This window comes from Rosa rugosa, chromosome 3 (genome assembly GCF_958449725.1).
Source record: "Rosa rugosa chromosome 3, drRosRugo1.1, whole genome shotgun sequence".
Lineage (NCBI taxonomy): Eukaryota > Viridiplantae > Streptophyta > Magnoliopsida > Rosales > Rosaceae > Rosa > Rosa rugosa.
Window position 1 is genome coordinate 25,643,109 of NC_084822.1, and position 23,944 is coordinate 25,667,052.

General features: G+C 39.6%; 3 protein-coding genes across 4 annotated transcripts; 1 reads left to right on the plus strand and 2 right to left on the minus strand.

Moving 5' to 3' along the window:
* The first annotated feature begins 458 nt into the window (after positions 1 to 458).
* On the plus strand, positions 459 to 3,023 carry LOC133736028 (protein SENSITIVE TO PROTON RHIZOTOXICITY 1). Of its 2 annotated transcripts, none has more exons than XM_062163466.1 (2): positions 459 to 861; positions 1,310 to 3,023. In XM_062163466.1, the coding sequence occupies exon 2, from the start codon at positions 1,335 to 1,337 to the stop codon at positions 2,901 to 2,903; it is 1,569 nt and encodes a 522-aa protein (XP_062019450.1). In that variant the 5' UTR covers positions 459 to 861; positions 1,310 to 1,334; the 3' UTR covers positions 2,904 to 3,023. The 2 variants fall into 2 exon arrangements, with proteins under 2 accessions (XP_062019450.1, XP_062019448.1); XM_062163464.1 differs by having other exon boundaries at positions 461 to 798.
* A 370-nt stretch (positions 3,024 to 3,393) lies between these two features.
* Positions 3,394 to 7,629, minus strand: LOC133736027 (FHA domain-containing protein PS1). Its single transcript, XM_062163463.1, has 7 exons — positions 7,124 to 7,629; positions 6,901 to 7,052; positions 6,555 to 6,764; positions 4,605 to 6,398; positions 4,363 to 4,498; positions 3,871 to 4,259; positions 3,394 to 3,784 (listed from the first exon to the last, which is right to left on the minus strand). Exons 1-7 carry the CDS (start codon positions 7,416 to 7,418, stop codon positions 3,551 to 3,553), a joined length of 3,210 nt encoding a protein of 1,069 aa, XP_062019447.1. The 5' UTR covers positions 7,419 to 7,629; the 3' UTR covers positions 3,394 to 3,550.
* A 2,518-nt stretch (positions 7,630 to 10,147) lies between these two features.
* Positions 10,148 to 23,168, minus strand: LOC133735324 (protein PSK SIMULATOR 1-like). Its single transcript, XM_062162744.1, has 6 exons — positions 23,008 to 23,168; positions 22,695 to 22,811; positions 22,246 to 22,343; positions 10,967 to 11,036; positions 10,577 to 10,619; positions 10,148 to 10,461 (listed from the first exon to the last, which is right to left on the minus strand). The coding sequence occupies exons 2-6, from the start codon at positions 22,762 to 22,764 to the stop codon at positions 10,458 to 10,460; spliced, it is 285 nt and encodes a 94-aa protein (XP_062018728.1). The 5' UTR covers positions 22,765 to 22,811; positions 23,008 to 23,168; the 3' UTR covers positions 10,148 to 10,457.
* Positions 23,169 to 23,944: the final 776 nt, after the last annotated feature.

A 23,944-nucleotide genomic window follows, 5' to 3' on the forward strand; every position in this document is an offset into this window, starting at 1 on the left:
GAGATGGTCTTAGGAGCAGGTTGCCATATTCATACTGAAATGATAAAGGTTAAGCATGTAAAATAAGATTAATTTTTTTTTTTTTTTAGGGAGAATTCCACAAATGGTCACTCAACTATGACTCATTCGACACTTTGGTCACTGAATTTTCAAATATATCACTTTGGTCACTCAACTATTACACTGTCAATCACTTAAGTCACCCAAAGAGTATTTTTTATAATTTTTTTTAATGAAAAAAATTAACAAAGTGACTTAAGTGATTGACAATGTAATAGTTGAGTGACCAAAGTGATATATTTGAAACTTCAGTGACCAAAGTGTCGAATGAGTCATAGTTGAGTGACCATTTGTGAAATTTTCCCTTTTTTTTATGAAATTCTTATTGAGAGAGGGAGAGAGAGAGAGAGAGAGAGAAGGTACGGGCTGCTCTAATGCCAGTAAACCGTGTTTCCAGGGCAGCAACTTCCAGGTAAATCACCAAGTACACCGCCACCAGGTCACTCACCCCAGTCCCTCCTCCTCCGCCGCCTCCTAATAAATGAACACCGAGTCAATTTTTGCAAGTTGGGGACCCACTAATGGGCTTGGAAGCTAAACAGTCAATCAAATCATACACACGCGACAACTGGACGGTATGATTGACGGGATTGACGGGAATCGCTGTGGGGACCCACTCCCACCCCTTCCCTTTTTCTGTAACAGAGATTTCCAATTTGGTTTTCCCTTCCCTTCCATTGGCGTTTCTTCAAGTATGAGTCTGTAACAGCAAAAAGCCTCCAACCCATCTTCAATCTGGTATTTTTCTTATTTCCCTTTCTAGGGTTCTTCTTACACTTTGATTTACTTCTCTTTCATAAGGTGCTCTTTTGTATTTCCTAGAATCTTATCCTTTTCATCTTCTGTCACTCATATTGATTCTGATTTGCCAGTTTGGACATGATATTTTTGTGGGATTTTTGGTTCCTTAATACAAGAATTAGACTGATTTGGGTCTAGTGAAAAGATTCCAGCTTTATGCCACATACACACAAAGATAGAAAAATCTGTATGCCAGCCATATTGAACTCTGAATTTAAGGGATCTTCTTTGAATTGATCTGTAATTGTTAATAAGAATTAGATATAATCAGTTAAATTTTTGATATTGTTGACTGAATACTACTTTTCGTTTTGTTTGGTCAATTTACTGAATACAAGCTAGTTCAACTGCTTTTTAGTTTAGCTTTTATTTGCAATGAACTGTGATTGGATTTCCTGTCATTGCATATTAATTTCGGCTGAGCTGGTCTTGGTTTTTGTTACCTCAGGTATATAAGGTAGCAAAGTTGACAAATGGATCATAAAGATAAGGTTTGTGCAGACCCCTGGGCAAAGGATTTAAGAAATAAGGCTTGCTCGGATCGGCCGCCTTTTGCCAATTTCGGTTCACACCAGCATCAAAACAAGTGGGAAGATCCCTCTATTTTAGATTATGGCATGAGGATTGAACCATCCTTCCAGAAACTCAGCCAGCCGTCCGAGGATCAAACTTCACTTCCTTGCAACTCCAACAATGAGAAAACAATTGCAGATGGAGAAGATGTTCAGATGAATGAGATACTCCATGCCAGTAAAATTCAAGATTGGGATCCAAGAACAATGTTGACCAATCTTTCGTTCCTGGAACAAAAGATCCATCAGCTCCAGGATTTAGTGCATTTGATTGTTGGCCGGAGAGGACAAGTTCTAGGACGACCGGATGAGCTGGTGGCTCAACAACAGCAGCTCATAACTGCTGATCTTACTTCAATCATAGCTCAATTGATCTCTACGGCAGGTAGTCTTCTTCCATCCGTTAAGCATACGCTTTCCGCTGCAACATCTTCTGTGGGACAGTTTGGGCAGCTTGGTGGTTCATTTGTTTCTTCTGGAGCAGGAACTGAAGCTCCGGTTAAGTTGCAAATTAATAGCGGAAGCAAGTTATCTGAACAGCCCAACCAAACTGACCTGATCACTAACTATGGGACTGAGCAAAGCTACAACATTGAAGAACATGAATCAAAAGATGAAGAGGATGCTGATGATGGCGAGAACCTTCCGCCTGGTACTTATGAAATCTTACAGCTAGAGAAAGAAGAAATCCTTGCACCACACACTCATTTCTGTGCTATATGTGGAAAGGGATTCAAGAGGGATGCAAACTTAAGGATGCACATGAGAGGTCATGGAGACGAGTACAAAACCCCAGCTGCACTTGCAAAGCCCAACAAAGAATCTAGTTCTGAACCAACACTCATCAAAAGGTATTCATGCCCTTATGCTGGCTGCAAGCGGAACAAGGATCACAAGAAGTTTCAGCCTTTGAAGACCATTTTATGTGTCAAAAATCACTACAAGAGAACCCACTGTGACAAAAGTTACACTTGCAGCAGGTGCAACACCAAGAAATTCTCCGTTATTGCAGATCTGAAAACTCATGAGAAGCACTGTGGTAAGGACAAGTGGCTTTGTTCTTGTGGCACAACCTTCTCCAGGAAAGACAAGCTTTTTGGACATATTGCGCTGTTTCAAGGTCACACTCCTGCCATTCCCCTGGACGAAACAAAAACAACTGTTGGGCCATCTGAACATGGGGAAGGTAGTGAAGCACCAAACGGAGTTGGTAGCATCAACTTCAATTTTGGCTCCACTGTGCCAAGTGGCAGTGGTTTAGTTCAGAATATTATGGATGTGAAAGAAAGTGTCGACGATCCTACTAGTTATTTCTCGCCGTTGAATTTTGATACATGTAATTTTGATGGGTTTCATGAGTTCCCTCGACCCCCATTTGAAGATTCAGAGAGTTCATTCTCTTTTCTTATGCCAGGGTCCTGTAATTACACTCAGAAAACAGGTGGCGAGTCAAATTCCAAAAAAATTTAGTGACACTGATGACTGCTCGGACCAGGTGTATCATTTTCTGTAACAATTATAAGTTAGGTGATCCCCATGTATTATGTGATTTCTTGAACTTGAATAAATGGTTTTCTTTAGTTCTCTGTACTACCCAAATGGCACTCTTGTTTTCCATCTACTTCTCTTTCTTGTGTTGGTTTGGGAGGGAAGATGGTCAAAGAATGATTATGGCAAAGGATTGGAACACAAGGCCACCCCCTCTGCTACAAGACGATGTACGAAAACTCAGACCAAACAATGCTGTTCTCGACTTGGTGAAGCTTCGCCAAATGCTTGAAGAGACAATACTTGGTTTGTCAGTTTGTCTAATGAATTAGAGGCTTTTTTTTTATATTTTGAATAGAAATGTAAAAGAACAAGAAATGATTAGAAGATACGATAGATATAACTTCGTCCAAGCTTGCATTTTGTGCCTTTTACTTTTTGTCCAAGCTTCAAACATAAATTGCATCATATCTATTAGAAGATACCATATATAACTTCGATTCCAGAATTTCATGCTCATATCAATTGCATTGTTGCAATTAATCACCACAGAATAAGAATTTTGAAGTGATTGATAGAAGCAAAACCAGTCAACCTATTGCAATACAGGCTAAAGAGTTTTAGCTGATCTAATGGATCTGTCCATACTGAGAATTGTGGAGTAAAATGAGCTTGAGACCTTTTGCGCCTTCCCCCCTTGATGACTTCTTCAGTTGGCAGCGATTATACTTCTCCGCCAAAACTATGTCAGCTAAGTAGGACCAAGTACGCCCACGGGGACAGCTACCAGCCCACATAAACCTCTCAGAAGACGGGTTCACTAGACTCTCATGGAATTCTTGAGCTGTCTCACAAATCAAACCCTGAGACAAAACAGACAGACATGTTTAGGGTGATCTGATAGTGTCATAACTCATAGAAGGACAATCTATAGTAGTTGCAATATTACCTCTGCCATGGCTTTGATCTTCAGGGTGATGTCACTACTTAGAAGAACAAGTTGTCCCTCATTGCTCATCTTCCTATGTAAAAGAGCACAATCAAGTATATGATCTTCTGCTGCTGGCGATACAAGTTCCATAGAACTCTTACATCTTAAGAAGGGAAACGAGCTTGTTGTTCCAGAAGTAAGTCCCCAACTGTCCTCACTAAATAGAGACAGTGGAGAAGCAGGAGGGGTTGGAGCGATCAGTCTTCCATCTTCCAGTGAACTCTGGACATGGATCCACCAATTTGTTTTTACCCTACACTCTTCAATCCATTCCAGAACCAAACAAGCCTCTGTTTTCTTTCTGAACAGGCTGCCACACTGTTTCAAGCAATCCAGTTCCCGTATAACTGATTGAGATAAAAGCAGTTGCAATCATTAGGATCGGTTGTACAAATAAATTATACTCGGGCAATGTCAATGATATATGTGAATCACTTCAAATTTCATTACCCATTCTTGGAATGATCAAATGAGTCCCCTTAAGACCTTGTAGAAGTTGCAATGACTTCCTTGATTCCTTGTGAAGGAGAGTATTAGTGTCTGCAACCATAGTCCAGCCCCTCTTTCCTTCTCCAGCAAATTTATTCTGAAAATTAAATTTTTGAGTAGTAAGTTCATACTTGATAAAGCTACTTAGAGCCACAGGAATAAATTCTTGAAACAAATTTAACGTTTAGTGTTAGTCAACTTACAGAGAGTGTATTCTTGACCTTCTCCTTCGTTCGACTACAAGCAAGAAATGTGCTGTTTTTAGTAGCTACATCGGGGACTGAAGCTTCTGATGTGCTGCTTTTAGTAGCTACATCGGGCACTGAAGCTTCTGATGTGCTGTTCTTGCCTGCAGAACTTTTAAGTAGTGATTGGAATGGCATCCTTTTCGTGCTGCTTGTGAGCATCAACTTTTTTTCCAGCCTTGCTTGATTCCCAGTAGTAGTTTCTACTGATTTGCTTTCTTGGATATCCTTCAATTTCTGGTTCTCTTTCCCTGGAGATACAAGCAGATCTTCTCTAGGGATATTGGAATTGAAGTTTTGCTTCGACAAGGATGATCTGTGGGATTTGGAATCGGTTAATTCTAGCTTACCCTTCTTCTTCAAGGACCTCAGTCGAAGAGTATTTGGTGTGAAGTTTTCCTTGTCAGGAGTAAAGATTTCCTGCTCCTCTTGAGTATCATCCAGCTTAATTTCTACCTCAAACTTCTTTTTCAAGGACCTCAGACGAAGAGTATTTGGTGTTAGATTCTCCTTGTCTGGAGTAAAGCTTTCCACCTTCTGTTCATTATCATTATCAATTCCTGCCTGTTCATTATCGTTATCAATTCCTGCCTCCACAGTAGTTCTTTCTCTGCTTCTCTCTGTTTGAATCGTAACAGCACTAGCAGGTTTACCTCTTCTTTCCCAAATGCTTTCTCCAAAGATTGACTTATCTTCGGATCTCAGGGGAGGGCTATTACAGAATTCTGATTCAGGCTGTCCTCCTGCAGTGCAGATAGATAGTGGAGTCTGGTTCTCTTTGTCATCTATTTTCTCTGAGAGATCCCTGTCTGGTGAAAATGAGTCTACAAAATCTGTGACAAGAGGCACAGAGGAGATGGTTTTGGTATCCCTCTTTTCATGGTGGTTTTTGGGTGACACACTTCTCTTTTCAGTTTCTCCACGTCTTTCATCAACAAGACATCTGATTTCATTAGAAATCTCAAAATCCAGGTTAACCAGCAAGGTAGGTTTTTGTGATGGGTTTTCTTCTTCACCTTGTTGATTGTTGATCTCCCCAAGGACTTCCCCAACCAGCAAGGATGAGTTCTCCGTCACAAAAGGTCCAGCTGAAAGACACAAGACATTATCATTCTGTCCATGGTCTTTGCTCAAAGAGCTTTGGTCAGCATTTGTCCCAGGTATTTGCGCAGCAGGATAGGCACCCTCTTCCTTGTCATCGGAATATTCAAGAGGTTCAGAAGATAGACACAATTGATCAGCCTGTCCATGGTCTTTCGTTATAGAGCTTTTGCCATCCAGATTAACCAGCGAGTCTGATTTTGCTTCTGGGGTCAGATTTACTTCTTCAACTTGTTGATGTTTCGTCTCCGCAAGGACTTCTCGGATCAGCAAGGATGAATTCTCTATCACAAAAGGTCCAGCTGAAAGACCAGAGATATCACTCTGTCCCTGGTCTTTTTCCAATTCAGAACCTCCTGTGACACAATTTAGTTGCACGTACTGGTTTTCCTTTGAATTAGAAGTAGAGTCTTCAAGAGGAAAAAACAGGTTCACCGATTCAGTTCCAAAGGCGCAGAAGCTTGACAACACATTCTCTTGGCCAACAACTTTTGACGAGTTCTCACCACCATGTTCACTTCGGTCTTCTTCTTCAGGCATTGGAGGTGCTGATGGGATCTCCTTCCGCCCAATAAATCCCAAATTATCACCACAGACTAGAGATTCAGTAGATTCAAATTCTGCTTTTTCAATTGGCAAAATATTCACAACCTGTAACACACACAAGAGCAAAAGAAAATCCTTGTAATCATTTTAACAAACATCTTACAGTCTATATCTCCACCTACTCAACTCGCATAACAAATACAGGAGAGAGAAATCTACACACATTCATTTGTAAAATAAAATGCACAACTGCTTAATTACCTGGTCTATTTCTGGAATCTCACACATCTTTTTCTCTTCACAATCATCTTCTGATGAGTTGCCAACACCTTGTTCACTTTGATCTCCTCCTCGAGGCACCGGAGGTTGAATTAATCCCATATTTTCATCAGAGAATAAAGACTCCATACCCTCAAAATTCATATCAGAACAATCAGGTTCTGCGTTTTCAACTGGCAAACAATTCAGAACCTGCAACACATTGAATTCTTGTTATCAACATTTCAACGAACACCTTAATCAGCTGCAGCCAAACAAAAACCCTAACCAATTCAATCCGCATCAAGAAATTCAAAGCAGAGAAGCCAAAGAAGACAATTGGTCTCACCCTGAGTGCGTCTTGTTCATAGGCGTGGCTCAAAGGAATCCAGTGAAGCCTGTAGAGCCTGCTAGAAGCACCAACCCTGAGCGTGTCCCCTTGCCTCAGCTCTACTCGAACCCCTGGCTCAATCCTCTTCTCCGAGATCCAAGTCCCATGGACTGCAATTACACTAGAGATGAGTCCGAGCAAAAACCCTAGAGAAAAAACAAAAATTGAAAGAAAAACCTACCTGATGATAAATCGGTGAGGGAAAGCCTGTGGGAGGAGGGATTAGAGAGGATTTGGAGGTGGAATCTGCTGACGCTGGGGTGAGTCAACACGATGTTGCAGTCGGGGTGCCGTCCGACGATCAAGATTTCTTCGGTTTCTTGATGGACGGACGAGATTGGTTCCGAGTGTGGCGGTGGTGGGGGTTTGTTGACGATGAAGATGTTCTTGAGAATCGCTCCGTTCTTAAGGACTGTGAACACTGGGATTTTGGGCTCTTCTTCAACCACTGTTTTAGCTTTCTCGTCGCCGCCCATGGTGGCTTTGCTTCCTGAAATTTCACTTGGAATTAGGGATTTGAATGGTGCTTCGGTTTTTGTTCAAGAATTCGGACTCTGTGAGTGAGAGAGAGAGAGAGAGAGAGAGATTTGAAAATCTGTTGGGAATTGAAGAGAAAATATTTGGAAGGTTCTGGTGGTGGTGGTGGTGGTGGTGGGGTGTTATTTCGAAAAGGCGACCGTTGCGATTTTCTACTCAACGGGCATCTGTTTGTTTTCCGCTCAAATGGGGCGTTATAGAAAATAAAATAAAAGACAATTTTTTTTTTTTTAGTAAAATAGTCGGTTTTTTTTTTTTTTTTTATTGTTCAATCACACGGTGTCCTCAAAGGCTTCTTAGGCCCAGAGACTAGGGATGGCAATGGGGCGGGTTGGGGATGGGGATCACAATACCATCCCCATCCCCGGGGTCATTTTCTACCCCCATCCCCGCCCCAATCCCTAATAAAAATATATTGGGGATTCCCCGTCCCCATCCCCATTGGGGACTAAGCCTCCAAACCCGCCCCAAATCCCCAATAAGAATTTAATAAATAAAATAATTTTTTCTCATATTGCATTTTTTAAAATCAAAATCTACAACAAATAAATTTAAAATATGATTAAATTCATAAATCATAATTCAGTTAGTGCAAAAGTCAAAACACCATTAAAGTAAAAGTGTACCATTAAAGTAAAGTAGTAAATGTATATATTTGTGATTTATATTATAAAAAATAAATTAAAATATATATAAGTTAAATATATGTATATATTATTGGGGCGGGTTTGGGGATGGGGATCACAATACCATCCCCGCCCCATCCCCAATCTTAGATAGCGGGGATTGGGGATCCCCATCCCCATTCCCCATTTGTCCCTGAATTCTCCCCCCATTAGGGGCGGGTATCCAATGGAGCTCCGCCCCGCTGGGGATTTTTGCCATCCCTACCAGAGACGGGGGATCTTGTCAAAACGCTTCCTCTCCCCTGGCCACCAAGAATATATTGGGATTTAACTCCAATAAGCGTCGGCGGGATTCGAACCCGGGTATGAGGGTTCCACACCTGGAGGCTCTTACCAACTCGACCACCTGTGGTGGTTAAAATAGTCGGCTCGTTATTGTAGGTACAATCTATCGATAAAAAATCAGTAATGAAATCAGCCGAGAATAGGTCTCAATGATTTAGAACTCCTAAAAGAAGCAAATTTAACTAGAGTATCAGTTACACAATTGGCTTGACGATAAGCATGGCGGAATATAGAACCTGGAACCAAATTAAGTCCATATATAACGTTATCATACACACGATCCAAATGAGAAATGTGGGGAATGGCAACCTGCTTGTTAGCTTTGGCAAGAAGCATTGAATTCGTCTAAAAATCACTAGAGACAACCCTTGTTCCCGTGCAAAGAGAACTGCTATTCTTCCTGCAAGATTCTCAGCATGTTCAACTGACTAAATAAACGAGATTGCTTGATATTAGGCCTGACATTTAAACCCGTAACCCACAAACCCGCACGATACCCGCACGCTAAAAACCCGCCCGTTTATTAATCCGGGCTAAGAAAAGCCCGCACGCAAAAAACCCGTAAATTAACGGGCCTTGCGTGCTAAACCTGTTGGAACCCGTTAACTCAAAACCCTTCCCAAAGACCCATTTTGATTCTTTCTGTCTTTCGGCAACCACAAACTACGCGAGCACAGCAACCTCCACAAACAACCCTTTTCTTTTCCTTCACCCAAAAACCGACTCTCTCTCTCTCTCTCTCTCTCTCTCTCTCTCTCTCTCTCTCTCTCTCTCTCTCTCTCTCTCTCTCTCTCTCTCTCTCTCTCTCTCTCTCTCTCTCTCTCTCTCTCTCTCTCTCTCTCTCTCTCTCTCTCTCTCTGTTTTGCTTCCTTTCTCCAAAGCTATTCACTTTCTTATGACTAGCTATGGCTTCAGATCTAATACTACTTTGAATATGACAAATAGTTATTGCAGAGCCAATAGTTACCTTTTGAATGTTGGAAGCTTTACGCCTTTGGCAGACATCAAAAACTAACTCTTGAAATTGTTCTTGTTAACAAACATTCTGCAACTTTTAATCTTTTATTAATTTTAATTTGTTTTCATCGTACGTCTTTGTTGCTTACAAATTTAAATTTACTCCTTTGTTTTAAAGTGACTAAAGCTGGAATGATGTTCATAGTTCTTCAATCTTCAACTCACTAGGCCAAAAAATGAATCAGACGACAGTTTTTCACTGTCGTCTGATAAGGCACGTTGCTGTTGTCTATCTCAATGTCGTCTGATAGGTGAATCAGACAATAGGACGTAACTGTCGTCTGAGAAAATTTTGCACAACAGCAACGACCTACATGACTATTGTCTGAACACCAGAAAGAACAACAGCGACAAGTATGCTAACTCTTGTGCAAATCAATTTCAGACAACAGCTGCTAGAAGAGAGAAACTTGTGAAGAAGAATCAGAAAACATTGGGTTGTAAATAAACTGTTGTCTGAATGAAGGTTGTACATCACCTGACTAGTTGTTTTCTATGGACTGGATTTAAACAAGACAACAGAAAATTGAAGAAAGCATTGTCTGTTTGTATTTGATACTGCATGTTTCTGAAGAAAAAAAAAAAAAAACTGTTGTTTGAATTTTTATTGGACAATGGTTTCAATGTAGAGTCTTATTGTGTTGTAATGGCTCCAACAACAATTTTTGCTATCCATTTAGTTGTGTTAGCTCCCTTGGACAATTGTTTTTACTTAGTTGAGAGTGGTATGAAAGTGACACTAATATTTTACTAAAAACAACTTTGATAATAAACTCCAATAGATCCAACAAAGGCAATTTCATAAAGCATTAATCCATTTCATTAGCTTAACAAGCTTTCTAATTTCATAAGATTTACATGATGATAAAGAATAATACAATTTGCTGGGTGTTCCGAGCTTGATCTCCCAATGACTCCACATTGCCTTTCATTTCCATCATCTCAGTTCAAAGCCTTGAGCAGTTTGATACAAAATTTCTCATAAGTGGTTTATCTGCAAACGATAGCAAAGATAGACTAACGATAAAGGAGAATCCATATATTAACTGCAAGTATATTCTAGGCAAGTATTTCCAACATTTTGTAATGAAGTACTAGCAGGCCCCAACCTTTCACAGTTCCTCAGAGAACATTTCACTGGTTCATCATCATCTGCAAGGGGGAGGGGGAAGACATCAAGAAACTTTCTACAAATCATGATCACCTTCTTCTACTTAAAAACACTTAAATCTATCATCTTCTGTTTGAAGAAATAGCAGTATAATAAATGAATATCTGATTCGATGGTAATAGATTCTATGAATGACTTTCTTTTGGTTTAGAAAGAGCTAGCACTATCCTATCAAAGCCTGCTTGAAAGTAATATATTATATTATCATTATAATAATGGTGGCCTTAAAATGAGGATACAAAATTATATTAATGATAAATCAAGGGGGTCATTCGAGACTTAGAGACTTAGAGACTTAGACCAAGTTTTGAATGCATACGCAGCATACCAGTACTTTCAAAAGCTTCATGAATTTTGAAGTGCAATAATTGTACAATGTCTACAAGCTTCGGCATAACCTGTAAAAAAATAAGATATTAGAAAGAATTAGTAAATATTATTGATTTATCTGGTGAAGGATTAAAGGACCGACTTTAACCCCATTACTTCACAAGAACATGCATATGACTAATATTTGATAGGAGCATAAAGTGCGACAATATTATTGAGTATATGCCCCATTTTAGCCTTGTTTCTCCCTTAAGTTTCGTGTTTTGAGTCATCGAGTCATTTTAAGAGTATTGTAGAGTGTTTGGCGTGAAATAAGCGGAAAAAGATAAATTCATGAAAAATCCTAGCTGGATCAGGATTCCTCACTGTCGACTGTTTTTGCGGTCTTTACATTTTAATTCCCTTTATTTTCTATAGAAAATTCTGATATTCTCCTGCTTGTTGTAGGAAACCTTGCCTGGTGGAACTCTTGGAACCAGCAATGATGGAGTCATAAAATAAAGCATTTAAGACATTTGACCAAGCAATGAAGAAGGGGAAATAAAGGAGAAAGATGTTTCAACTGGAAAATAAATAAGAGAAAGACGTTTCAGCTTGTTAAAAGACCCCATTATGAGAGGAATTAAGGCCATAAAGGAGACGTTTCAGTTGGGAAATTAACGGAATTATGATGCAATCCCATCCGTCCAATGATGAAGGGTATGATCGACAAAAGCCAACCAATGCTCCCCTATAAATAGGCAACGTCCAGAATAGAATTGGTATCACTTCCCGGCCTATCACTTCCTGGCCAAAAGCTATTCCAAGACTTTGCCCAATTCACTTCTCCAACCTCCAACACCTACAAGACCGTGACCACCATCCATCCATCAATCTACGAAGTTCTTAAGCGCTGAGTCAAGGACGCTCCACCACCATAGCAGAGACGAGTTCATCACCTTGTTGCTAAGCCGCTGAGGAAAGCTTCAAAGTGTAACTATGACTCTACTTATAATTTTTGTTTCGGTTTTGTGTGTTTGGATTTGCGAGTTGTGTAATTGGAGACATGAGATTTTCAGAATATTTTTATTAATATTTTTGAGATTTTCAGTTTATTATTGAGTTAATTTTGAGAATTCTTTTATGATGCATGTTACAATCTTGTGCCCTTTTATGTGTTTAGGTAATTTTCAGAGTTAGGTTCATAAGTTTGCATGCAAGAATAATGGTGAGAGTTCTTGTGTGTTTGCTTAATTTGCCAAGAGTAATTATTATTTGTTAAGGCGCTGAGTTAAACAAGTAGCAATTAGTTCTAAAAAGTGGTAAAAATCATGCTTTAATGATTAAACGATTCTGGAAATTACGTGTTAAATTCTATGTGTAATGGTTAATTTACACGTGTGAGTTGATTCGAGGGTTAGATAATACTACTAGTTAAGAGAATTACGCTGAGTGTTTTCGAAAATTAGTAGTATTAGTCTTGGTAAGGACTTTTCCGATCCAAGCCTACATTAGAACGAATCAGATAAATGGATTGATCCGCTGAGGCTTTTCATTTGGGCTCTTATCTATGCATTCAAGATGGGCACAGTTTTGTAGCATGTTGAAATGAATTTCTGAGTGGTATTGGTCTAGGTTAGGGAAGTCGATCATTGTATATAGGTTTATTTGTTTTGTTTTTATTTTAAGTAGATTAGGAACCAAATCTCAAAACCCCCATTTTATTCTTTTATTTGTTAATTGACCTTTTTGTGTAGGTGTACCCTACAATCCCCGGACTGAACGATCCCTGCTTGACAGGACCCACCCCGGATTTCACCCTGAAATCCGAAGTGGCCCTGCGGGGCCCACCTTAGAAGAAATTCTACCAAAAATTTGGCAGAACTTCCCCTAAAATGGGCTACCCAAAACCTGTAGAAAGCATTTACACTTCTAAATCAAATCATCCTTATACTTCTGGAGCTACCCTGCTCCCCAACTCAACATCAATCTCCAATTCACAAAACACAAACCTCAACTTGAAAAACATAAATCCCATAGGTAATCAGAGCAATTCTAATAGAAAGGTAAATAAAGACAACCTAACTCAAAGGCAACCGCAGAAGCCATGCTGTTGACTATGCCTCAACTCCGTGTACGCCCGACCTCAACCAATTCGCCTGCAAACTGGGCATTTGAAACCGAAGGGCCCAGGGGAAAGTATTGAAAACACGTTAGTGTGAGTGGACAAAAATAAGCAATTTTAAACAAAAGAGATTTTATACTTCCCCACATTTAATTATTAAAAAAAATCTCCCGATGCATGCACTGATTTAGGAAACGAAACAAAAGGAGTTCTGCTCAAGAAAACCGACTAGCCCCGCTAGTCCCAAACAACTGAAAGGAAGGATGGAAACTCCGATACTCAACAGAATAAGACCAGCCCTGCTGGTTAAACGGAAATCAGACTAGGCCCCGCTAGTCAAGTAATGATAGGATATGGGGAAGAAATATCACCATACGGGTAATGGAGCCTCCCAGGCTCTACCTATCCTCGACTGCCACTCACACATAGATTGTGCGAGGAGGAGAACTAATAACCTCGACTTCCACTCACACATAGATTGTGTGAGGAGGAGAACATTACCTCGACTGCCACCCACGTGAGGAGGAGAATAAATCACCTCTACTGCCACTCACCAACACAAAGTAAGTGAGGAGGAGAATAAGCTACCTCAACTGCCACTCACCAACACAAAGTCAGTGAGGAGGAGACCTAATCACATGACCCGCGTATGGTGAGGAGAAACCATCGAAAACCAGTAAATCTGTAAGGCTTCTCCAAAATCTCTTAAGATAAAATCCATGTATTCAACGACGTGACCCCGCACGCCAAGATAGTCTCGAAATCATAAACAAATGGGCGAGAATTAATAAATCATTATAATTTATTTAGGAAATCCCATTTCCGATAATATTCCAGAAAAATCTCGAAATCATCATTAAGGCATTCCCAACGCCAAAACCGAAAGTCGATAAATATATAAGAAAATCCAACTCCATCGAAACTCATCTCGAGAATCTTCCAGGAACTTAAATCGGCAATTAGAAATATACTTAATTCCGGAAAATTACCTCGGAAATAAGCAATTTGTCAAATAATATTATAAATCATAATCAACCTTTGAAACTCGTTGTCGAGAGCGAATCCACGAGATAAACCGAGATCGAATTTCCGAAAATCAAATCATTTGCTCAATAAGTAATATGATTAAAACTAGAGCATTATTTAAGAAAATAATTGCATGCATCAATATTTAAAAATAAAAGTCCACTCACAGTATACGGCTAGCGTGGTATCCAAGCGTAAGGATCCTCGTCGAGCGATGAGTCAGTATCTCGTCCTGTACACAATTGTATTCCGTAAACAACAATTCGATAAAACAATACGATTCTATATTGAATCCCGAAAACCCCACGTAAACTAGCAACTCCAACTCCTTTCGACTTCAAGCCAAACTTCACCATTTATATCAATCCGTCGATTAAGGTATTCCATGACGGAATAAGGGAAATCCGAAGGCCGGATTCCCACAAATCAACAACCGAAACTCCACACTTTCAAAATTCACAAACAATTCCAAACTCCTCCAAAAATTACCAAACTTCATAAACAAGCTCTACTCAATTATAGGATTTAATGGGCTAAAAATTGAAATTAAAAAGCTGCCCTACGCGCCTCCAGGCGCGACCTACAGGGGCCCCACGCGCCGGCGGCCACCACCTCCAATGGCCACCAAATTTTGGCAGTATCTGCAAAACAACAAACCCAACCTCTTTCTCAACTACAACACATCCAAATAACAAATAAAAACAGCCGAAATCATTTGATGAACACAAACCCAGAAATTTCCAAGAACCCTAGAATTTCATTTCGTCAATTCGACTTCTACACAATAAATCATGATACAAGGCCATAGGGGAAATGATCTATGTCAAAAACCGAACCTTCGATGCCAATTTCGTGGCCGGAAACGGCCGGAATCGCCGGAAATCGATGAAATTTCCGATCGGCTACAGTAATCTTCACAGCTCAATTCCGAGCTCCACCGGTCGAGCCACCGCAAAACACCACCCCAGGCGTGACAAGGGAGAGAAGGCGAGCCTGCCGGTGCCCGGATTCCGTCGTGGGTCGGCCGGAGGAGGAAGAAATCGAAGGAGGAAGAATTCGGACCGAAGAGGAGAAAGGGTCGGGGGAAGGAGAAGAGAGAGTTACCGAGTTGGGGTGGATTTCCGAAAAATGGAAATCTACCAACAGTAATTTTCCATATATATATTAATTACCATGAACAGTAACTTCAATCTTTCGCTTATAACTTTTGCATACGAGCTCCGATTTTTACGTACTACATATGCACGCGCTCGGTTTAACGTCCCCTACAACTTTCATGAAGAACATTTCCTCAAATTTTGGCCCGATCAAAAAGTCAACTTTTAGGGCCACTAAAAGTACTTAAACGACAGTAAAAGTGAAAATAACGGTCGTTTACCGTCCACCTAACTTGTAAATTGGTAATTTAAGATACGGGATGTTACATTCTCCCCTCCTTATAAAAATTTCGCCCTCGAAATTTCATGCCGGTTAGAACATAAACGGCACACCATTTAATTCAAAAATATCACAATCTCGAAACTTATCACTCTTCCCTTAAGTTAAACTTTCCTTTTCGTAACCTCAAATCGGCAATCAACAAAAAAAACTCTGATGATCTCCACTAGCCCTACATAGGATATTTCCACCCAACTGTATGACAAAACCTCACAACTACATCATTACAGATACAACATTGTTGAAAGTTCCCAACTCTGTATATACCAGATTCTTTAATGGACTACAAGGTTTCCAACACTAGTTAATACTCCAAATCTGGTTCAAGAATTAATCAACTAGAAAAGAATTTCAATACTTGAAATGAACAATTCGTAAACTGAAACCTTGTCCGTCACAATAATTCAATCGATTCCATAGTAACCCCGCTGAACTTAACCATCCCACAAGAAAAGTTTACCTCCATTCGTGATTGAAAAACCTTATGTTCAAAGAAACCCGTAAATGATTCGAATATGTGAGCAGGAACACATGGTAGAATTTCGAGAATAAAGACTTATGGTTAAACCGAGGTCGGTGACTGGAATGAATCATACTTTGAGTACCACATAATGGAAAATTGACTAGCGTGTCAAGGGGAACGAGATATTGATGCAACAACTTCTAACACATGCAAGAACAACTTCTTTCATAATCCCCAAAACTTATCGCAGGAAGGCCCCATCCGATGCCGCCGGAATCTCAAAACTTGTCGACTCTCCTTTGGTTAAGTTTTCTTTTACCACCTCAGATCAACTACTTTAACAGCCAATAGACTCTCCGACAACCCAACAACACAAATAAAAATAAAACATGCTCATAACCCCGAATTAACAACACCCAAGTCGAAGCACATGCCTTGCCTAATAATGTAGCAACATAATCTCACAAGTACCTGAATTTCGGCGTCAAGAAATTCGTGTCCGCTAATAGCCCAAATGACGCAAGGTATCGGCATCACAAACCATTCGGTTGGAACAGTAGCATTCACAGAATTCTCATATAACTCGTACGGGGAAGATCTAACCCGTTCACTAACAACGTCGTGAAAATACATTGACCCACATTTAATACGTTCTCAATTCGTATAGGGGTTTGTGGGAAAGTCCAACCGCTAATAAAACACCATAAGATATTCGCAGATTCCCCACAAGTCTAAAACTACCAATTTCCTTAACCACCACAGGACCACACTTTCATTTTGTCCGTTTGTGCCTAGATCTCTGGTTAAATGTCGTTTACGTAAATATCCCACAATTGTCAAAAGTAACGTAGGATAACTTCGATTAAACCGATAAGTTCCTATTCAAATAGTTTCTTTGGCTGCCACAAGGCGTTACTCTTTGAGTACCACACACCCATTCCCGTTTAAATTTCCGTACAAGACTACCACAAAGTAGTCAATTCTTTCTCCCTTGCATGGCTCAAAGTCGATATTCCCAAGCGTCATTGTCTTCACTGACTGAGGATGAAGTAGCTAGAGATCCACTTTCTAAACAGTACTTATTCAATAAAACTTTAGCTTCAGCGACATTCTAAATGACCATACTAAATATCTCAAGCCTCAATCTCATAAGAAGCAACAAGATCGAAAATTTTCCTTATAGATTACTCCTTTTTCAAATTAAATGTAGACAGCAGCTTATCAAATACAATCAATTGTTATGCAGCTACTGCGGACCTATAATTTCTCAAACTGCCAATTTTTCAAATCCACGAGATCGGAAAGGATAAAACCTTATGGAACATAAACGAACCACTTTTCCCCCTTTTTGTACAAAATTTTTATATTCCACTACCTTCGAATAGAAAGCTAGAGGTCTGCAAATTCACCTTTCTAAATTCTCGATTAAGGGTCACCACAGGACAGAAATGTTAATCAAGGTAAGAATCACAATTCAACAGACTTACCTATTTCCACCTATACTAACACCAGTGTAGTAAGAACTCATTCAATTTTCCCCAAATCAAAACATTTAATACAAGTACCCAACACAATCAACAAACAGTTTTTTTTTTTTTTCCAAAACAACAAGCCATCATTCACCCGGTCTTTCTCGAACAAGTTGCTGGAGAGAAACGAAGGACGCTCGTCCAACCTTGTATCAATTAAGACAACACCCGAATCTAAAAGTGATCTTACAGCATGACGATCCAATTCCTCAAATTAATCGTCCAATATGCTGAATTATTTCATTAGAAAGGCAAACCTCAATATGCTTCATCCAATATAATTAAATATACTGGTCAATTCTTTAACTTCAAATATTTCCGACTTCAAAGATTTCCGGAACCAACTAGAAAACTCATTTCCATAAAAGTTACTCCACTAACAATGTTTCTAAAGTCACTACCAAACTGTCGATCAAAAGTTCCACCAAAACCTATCACAATTAATCACCAAGACTTCACTAATCAAAACTCGAATCACATTCCGTATCATAAAGTAATCCCACTCAAAATACTACAAATATCTGGCGATATCACCTAAGAAAAATTCTCTGATATTACATTCCACCATCTCAATAAACATATAATTAAAAGGACACCTGTTGGCATGATATTACATACTAAAGGTTGATTCTAATTCTACTAGTTAGAAATATGGACCGAAGTCATAACTTTAATCATTTCCTCAATTCTTCAAACTTCCACCACATTTTAGCTTCAAAAACCCGCTCTTTATCCGTTTTCCCATACATTTGACCAATTATAAATCAAAATATCTAGAATTCACATTCTTCTAATCCAAACAAAGCTATCAATTGTTTCAGTCAGGTCAACAACCCAAAATGACTCATTCCACTTATAATCTCCTATCTACTGTTATCACCTCCACTCCTTATTTACCATCCTCAGTGACCACAGTCACTAGAAAACATGGCATCCAGCTATACAACTCAGAATATTTATTCAATTTTCCTCCGCTGTCTACCAAAAGGTAATACGTTCACAATTCCCACATAAATTGTCCAATTGAAGAAATTCCAGTCCAGATTTACCTACAATCGGTTTCTTGCACTAAGATTCTCAAGGGACCTCCATCAACTTCCCATAGTATTTTATAAACTGCTCTACAATCAATCACCTCACAACACACGTTTGCTTAAACTTGGTTCCAAACAGAACCACCATAATTAACAATTCTATTTCCACCAACAATCATGATTTTGAATCAATTACAGTCTCTAAAGATAGGTCAAACCGTAGTTGCTCATTTCCAGAAATGAAACACACCATCAAACTCCGGTCTTGTACCCTAAACCATGTTCCAATAATCCGTTGACATCGAGGAAAAGCTACTCGCAACATTTCCTCGAATCACATTTCATAGCACAACACAACCAGGTAGAGTGCTCTTACCCTACCACAACCGGACAAGTATAAGAAATGAAGATAATCCGATACACAGTGAAGTTCCTATGAGGTCGGCGTACACGAGGCATAGTACTTGAAGGAAATACCCACTAGACATGTACCTTACACACTTGATGAATACCACAGCACCGAAGAGTACACGATGGGGAACCGCTGCAGTCGGGCCATCACTCGGGAGGTACTGGGCAACACCTAGCATATAAGGTAACAGAATAGAAACGAGTCTACAGAATCTGACAACCTAATGCTCTGATACCAACTGACAGGACCCACCCCGGATTTCACCCTGAAATCCGAAGTGGCCCTGCGGGGCCCACCTTAGAAGAAATTCTACCAAAAATTTGGCAGAACTTCCCCTAAAATGGGCTACCCAAAACCTGTAGAAAGCATTTACACTTCTAAATCAAATCATCCTTATACTTCTGGAGCTACCCTGCTCCCCAACTCAACATCAATCTCCAATTCACAAAACACAAACCTCAACTTGAAAAACATAAATCCCATAGGTAATCAGAGCAATTCTAATAGAAAGGTAAATAAAGACAACCTAACTCAAAGGCAACCACAGAAGCCATGCTGTTGACTATGCCTCAACTCCGTGTACGCCCGACCTCAACCAATTCGCCTGCAAACTGGGCATTTGAAACCGAAGGGCCCAGGGGAAAGTATTGAAAACACGTTAGTGTGAGTGGACAAAAATAAGCAATTTTAAACAAAAGAGATTTTATACTTCCCCACATTTAATTATTAAAAAAAATCTCCCGATGCATGCACTGATTTAGGAAACGAAACAAAAGGAGTTCTGCTCAAGAAAACCGACTAGCCCCGCTAGTCCCAAACAACTGAAAGGAAGGATGGAAACTCCGATACTCAACAGAATAAGACCAGCCCTGCTGGTTAAACGGAAATCAGACTAGGCCCCGCTAGTCAAGTAATGATAGGATATGGGGAAGAAATATCACCATACGGGTAATGGAGCCTCCCAGGCTCTACCTATCCTCGACTGCCACTCACACATAGATTGTGCGAGGAGGAGAACTAATAACCTCGACTTCCACTCACACATAGATTGTGTGAGGAGGAGAACATTACCTCGACTGCCACCCACGTGAGGAGGAGAATAAATCACCTCTACTGCCACTCACCAACACAAAGTAAGTGAGGAGGAGAATAAGCTACCTCAACTGCCACTCACCAACACAAAGTCAGTGAGGAGGAGACCTAATCACATGACCCGCGTATGGTGAGGAGAAACCATCGAAAACCAGTAAATCTGTAAGGCTTCTCCAAAATCTCTTAAGATAAAATCCATGTATTCAACGACGTGACCCCGCACGCCAAGATAGTCTCGAAATCATAAACAAATGGGCGAGAATTAATAAATCATTATAATTTATTTAGGAAATCCCATTTCCGATAATATTCCAGAAAAATCTCGAAATCATCATTAAGGCATTCCCAACGCCAAAACCGAAAGTCGATAAATATATAAGAAAATCCAACTCCATCGAAACTCATCTCGAGAATCTTCCAGGAACTTAAATCGGCAATTAGAAATATACTTAATTCCGGAAAATTACCTCGGAAATAAGCAATTTGTCAAATAATATTATAAGTCATAATCAACCTTTGAAACTCGTTGTCGAGAGCGAATCCACGAGATAAACCGAGATCGAATTTCCGAAAATCAAATCATTTGCTCAATAAGTAATATGATTAAAACTAGAGCATTATTTAAGAAAATAATTGCATGCATCAATATTTAAAAATAAAAGTCCACTCACAGTATACGGCTAGCGTGGTATCCAAGCGTAAGGATCCTCGTCGAGCGATGAGTCAGTATCTCGTCCTGTACACAATTGTATTCCGTAAACAACAATTCGATAAAACAATACGATTCTATATTGAATCCCGAAAACCCCACGTAAACTAGCAACTCCAACTCCTTTCGACTTCAAGCCAAACTTCACCATTTATATCAATCCGTCGATTAAGGTATTCCATGACGGAATAAGGGAAATCCGAAGGCCGGATTCCCACAAATCAACAACCGAAACTCCACACTTTCAAAATTCACAAACAATTCCAAACTCCTCCAAAAATTACCAAACTTCATAAACAAGCTCTACTCAATTATAGGATTTAATGGGCTAAAAATTGAAATTAAAAAGCTGCCCTACGCGCCTCCAGGCGCGACCTACAGGGGCCCCACGCGCCGGCGGCCACCACCTCCAATGGCCACCAAATTTTGGCAGTATCTGCAAAACAACAAACCCAACCTCTTTCTCAACTACAACACATCCAAATAACAAATAAAAACAGCCGAAATCATTTGATGAACACAAACCCAGAAATTTCCAAGAACCCTAGAATTTCATTTCGTCAATTCGACTTCTACACAATAAATCATGATACAAGGCCATAGGGGAAATGATCTATGTCAAAAACCGAACCTTCGATGCCAATTTCGTGGCCGGAAACGGCCGGAATCGCCGGAAATCGATGAAAGTTCCGATCGGCTACAGTAATCTTCACAGCTCAATTCCGAGCTCCACCGGTCAAGCCACCGCAAAACACCACCCCAGGCGTGACAAGGGAGAGAAGGCGAGCCTGCCGGTGCCCGGATTCCGTCGTGGGTCGGCCGGAGGAGGAAGAAATCGAAGGAGGAAGAATTCGGACCGAAGAGGAGAAAGGGTCGGGGGAAGGAGAAGAGAGAGTTACCGAGTTGGGGTGGATTTCCGAAAAATGGAAATCTACCAACAGTAATTTTCCATATATATATTAATTACCATGAACAGTAACTTCAATCTTTCGCTTATAACTTTTGCATACGAGCTCCGATTTTTACGTACCACATATGCACGCGCTCGGTTTAACGTCCCCTACAACTTTCATGAAGAACATTTCCTCAAATTTTGGCCCGATCAAAAAGTCAACTTTTAGGGCCACTAAAAGTACTTAAACGACAGTAAAAGTGAAAATAACGGTCGTTTACCGTCCACCTAACTTGTAAATTGGTAATTTAAGATACGGGATGTTACACTGCTTATCCTATACTGACAACTACATTTTGCAGGGTTAAATTGTGAGGCTATTTTAGCCGCATCAATATTGTCAGGAAACATTAAACCTGAAATCACTCGACACTTTTTTTCTTGTGGACACAAAGACAGAAGACATTAGGTGGTCCTTTTATGTATAGCTGCTGCCAAATTGACTATAAGTGAAATTTTCTATATATTCTGTGCATAACGTGCTCACAAAGAGAGCTACATGAAGGATCACATTTGTACCTCTTCAAAAGTCTTTGACCAAAGTGATTTTTTCTTTAAGCTGTTTACAAGCTTCATTTGATTCTTTACATCTGCTTTTAAAATTGCAAGGTTGTCTCCTGCATGTCAAGAATTTATGTGAATCATCAAACAAGAGGACAATCTTCTGGACAAAAGCAAAGCCAACAACAGCAATTTTAGGTAAAATGGTGCATTCCTTCCCAAGCCAAGCCAAAGAAACATATAAACAGAACTAATTCCAAAAACTCATTGAGTGCATTTATCAATATCAATGGACATTCCAGATCTAGTAACACTAAAATATCCATGGACTGAGAATTGTCATGCCCTGTGACAGCAATGAACCGTCAAAATATGAAATATCAAACATGCCTTGAATTCAAAAAAGCTAGTTTAATAATCATCTATTGCACAAAAAAATTACATGCAAAAGATCTTTGCTATGTTACCTTGCTCCCAGACAACCTGCCTCCAAAGCAGCCTCTGAACCAAAGAATGCCAAAACCCATGAGAAGGCATAAGACTAAAGCAACTCCAACTACAATGAATACCAGGCAGCTTGAAATCTAGAAGTGAAAACAAAGCCAAGAAGAGTGATTAATATTCAATAACGTAACAGTGTATCCCGAAGTAAAGAAAAAACATGTTGCTTAAGTTAATAACCAAACTCCACAGAGATGACTGATATAAGAAAACCATATATCCCTTTTTTTGGACATTCGTAATCCCTTTCCTAGCCCAATAAGAAAAATGATTGCTTACTTTCTGTGCAACTGCATCCGCAGGGCTCACACAAGTTTTCCTATAGCAACAAAACTAGAGCATTTTTTATAATCACTGAAATTGAAGTTTCCAAAACAAACAAAAAGAAATTACAGAATAAGCAACTTACTTCACGACTGCATAAGCTTCGCTCTATTGCAATAGATGATAGGAGCATTTTAATGCGATGTTTTAATAGTTATTTCCCTATATTTTGCTTAGTTATTTCCTTTACTTAATCAATTTTAATTTAGTTTCTATTTTCTAGGTACATTGAATAAATGGAGAAGAAATGAGCTTAAAGGCAGAAGGGATGCAGAAATGAGCTGAAATGAAGAAATAGAGTTTTCCTGGTCCGACTAGGAATCCTGATGAGGCTAGGAAATCTGAAGGCATTAGGAGACTACATGGCTTGTAGATGAAGTGGGAGATTAAATCTGATTTTTGCCATGGGAAATCATGAAGATAACGTGAAAAATCAAGGAGAATATCAAGGGAGAGTTTCAAGGGATTGTGCAACAAGAAAAAGCTCAAAACAAGTCCAGATTCGTTCCTTAATTCCCTCAAGATATGTTGGCTGAAATTAGAGAATAAAATCTGCAATTTTAATGTGGAAATCAAGAGAAAATCAAGGGGAGGATGTTAAGGATAAAACCATGGAGAGATTTAAGGGAGAAAATGTCCAAAACAAGTCCCGATTCATTCCTATTTTCACTCAAGATTATTTTGGCCGAAAATTAAGAGAAAAATCAGATAAAATCTTGGGAAAATCAGCAATAATATATTTGGAAAGATTAGGGATTGATTTTGGAGCTTCCTGATTGGTTGAATGACATGGCAGAGCTGACGTGGCATTAACTCATTGGTTGGAGCTGTGTGGTGCAACCAGAAAATTCCTTGGAAATTAAATTCATGAAGCCTTGCCTTCCCCTATATA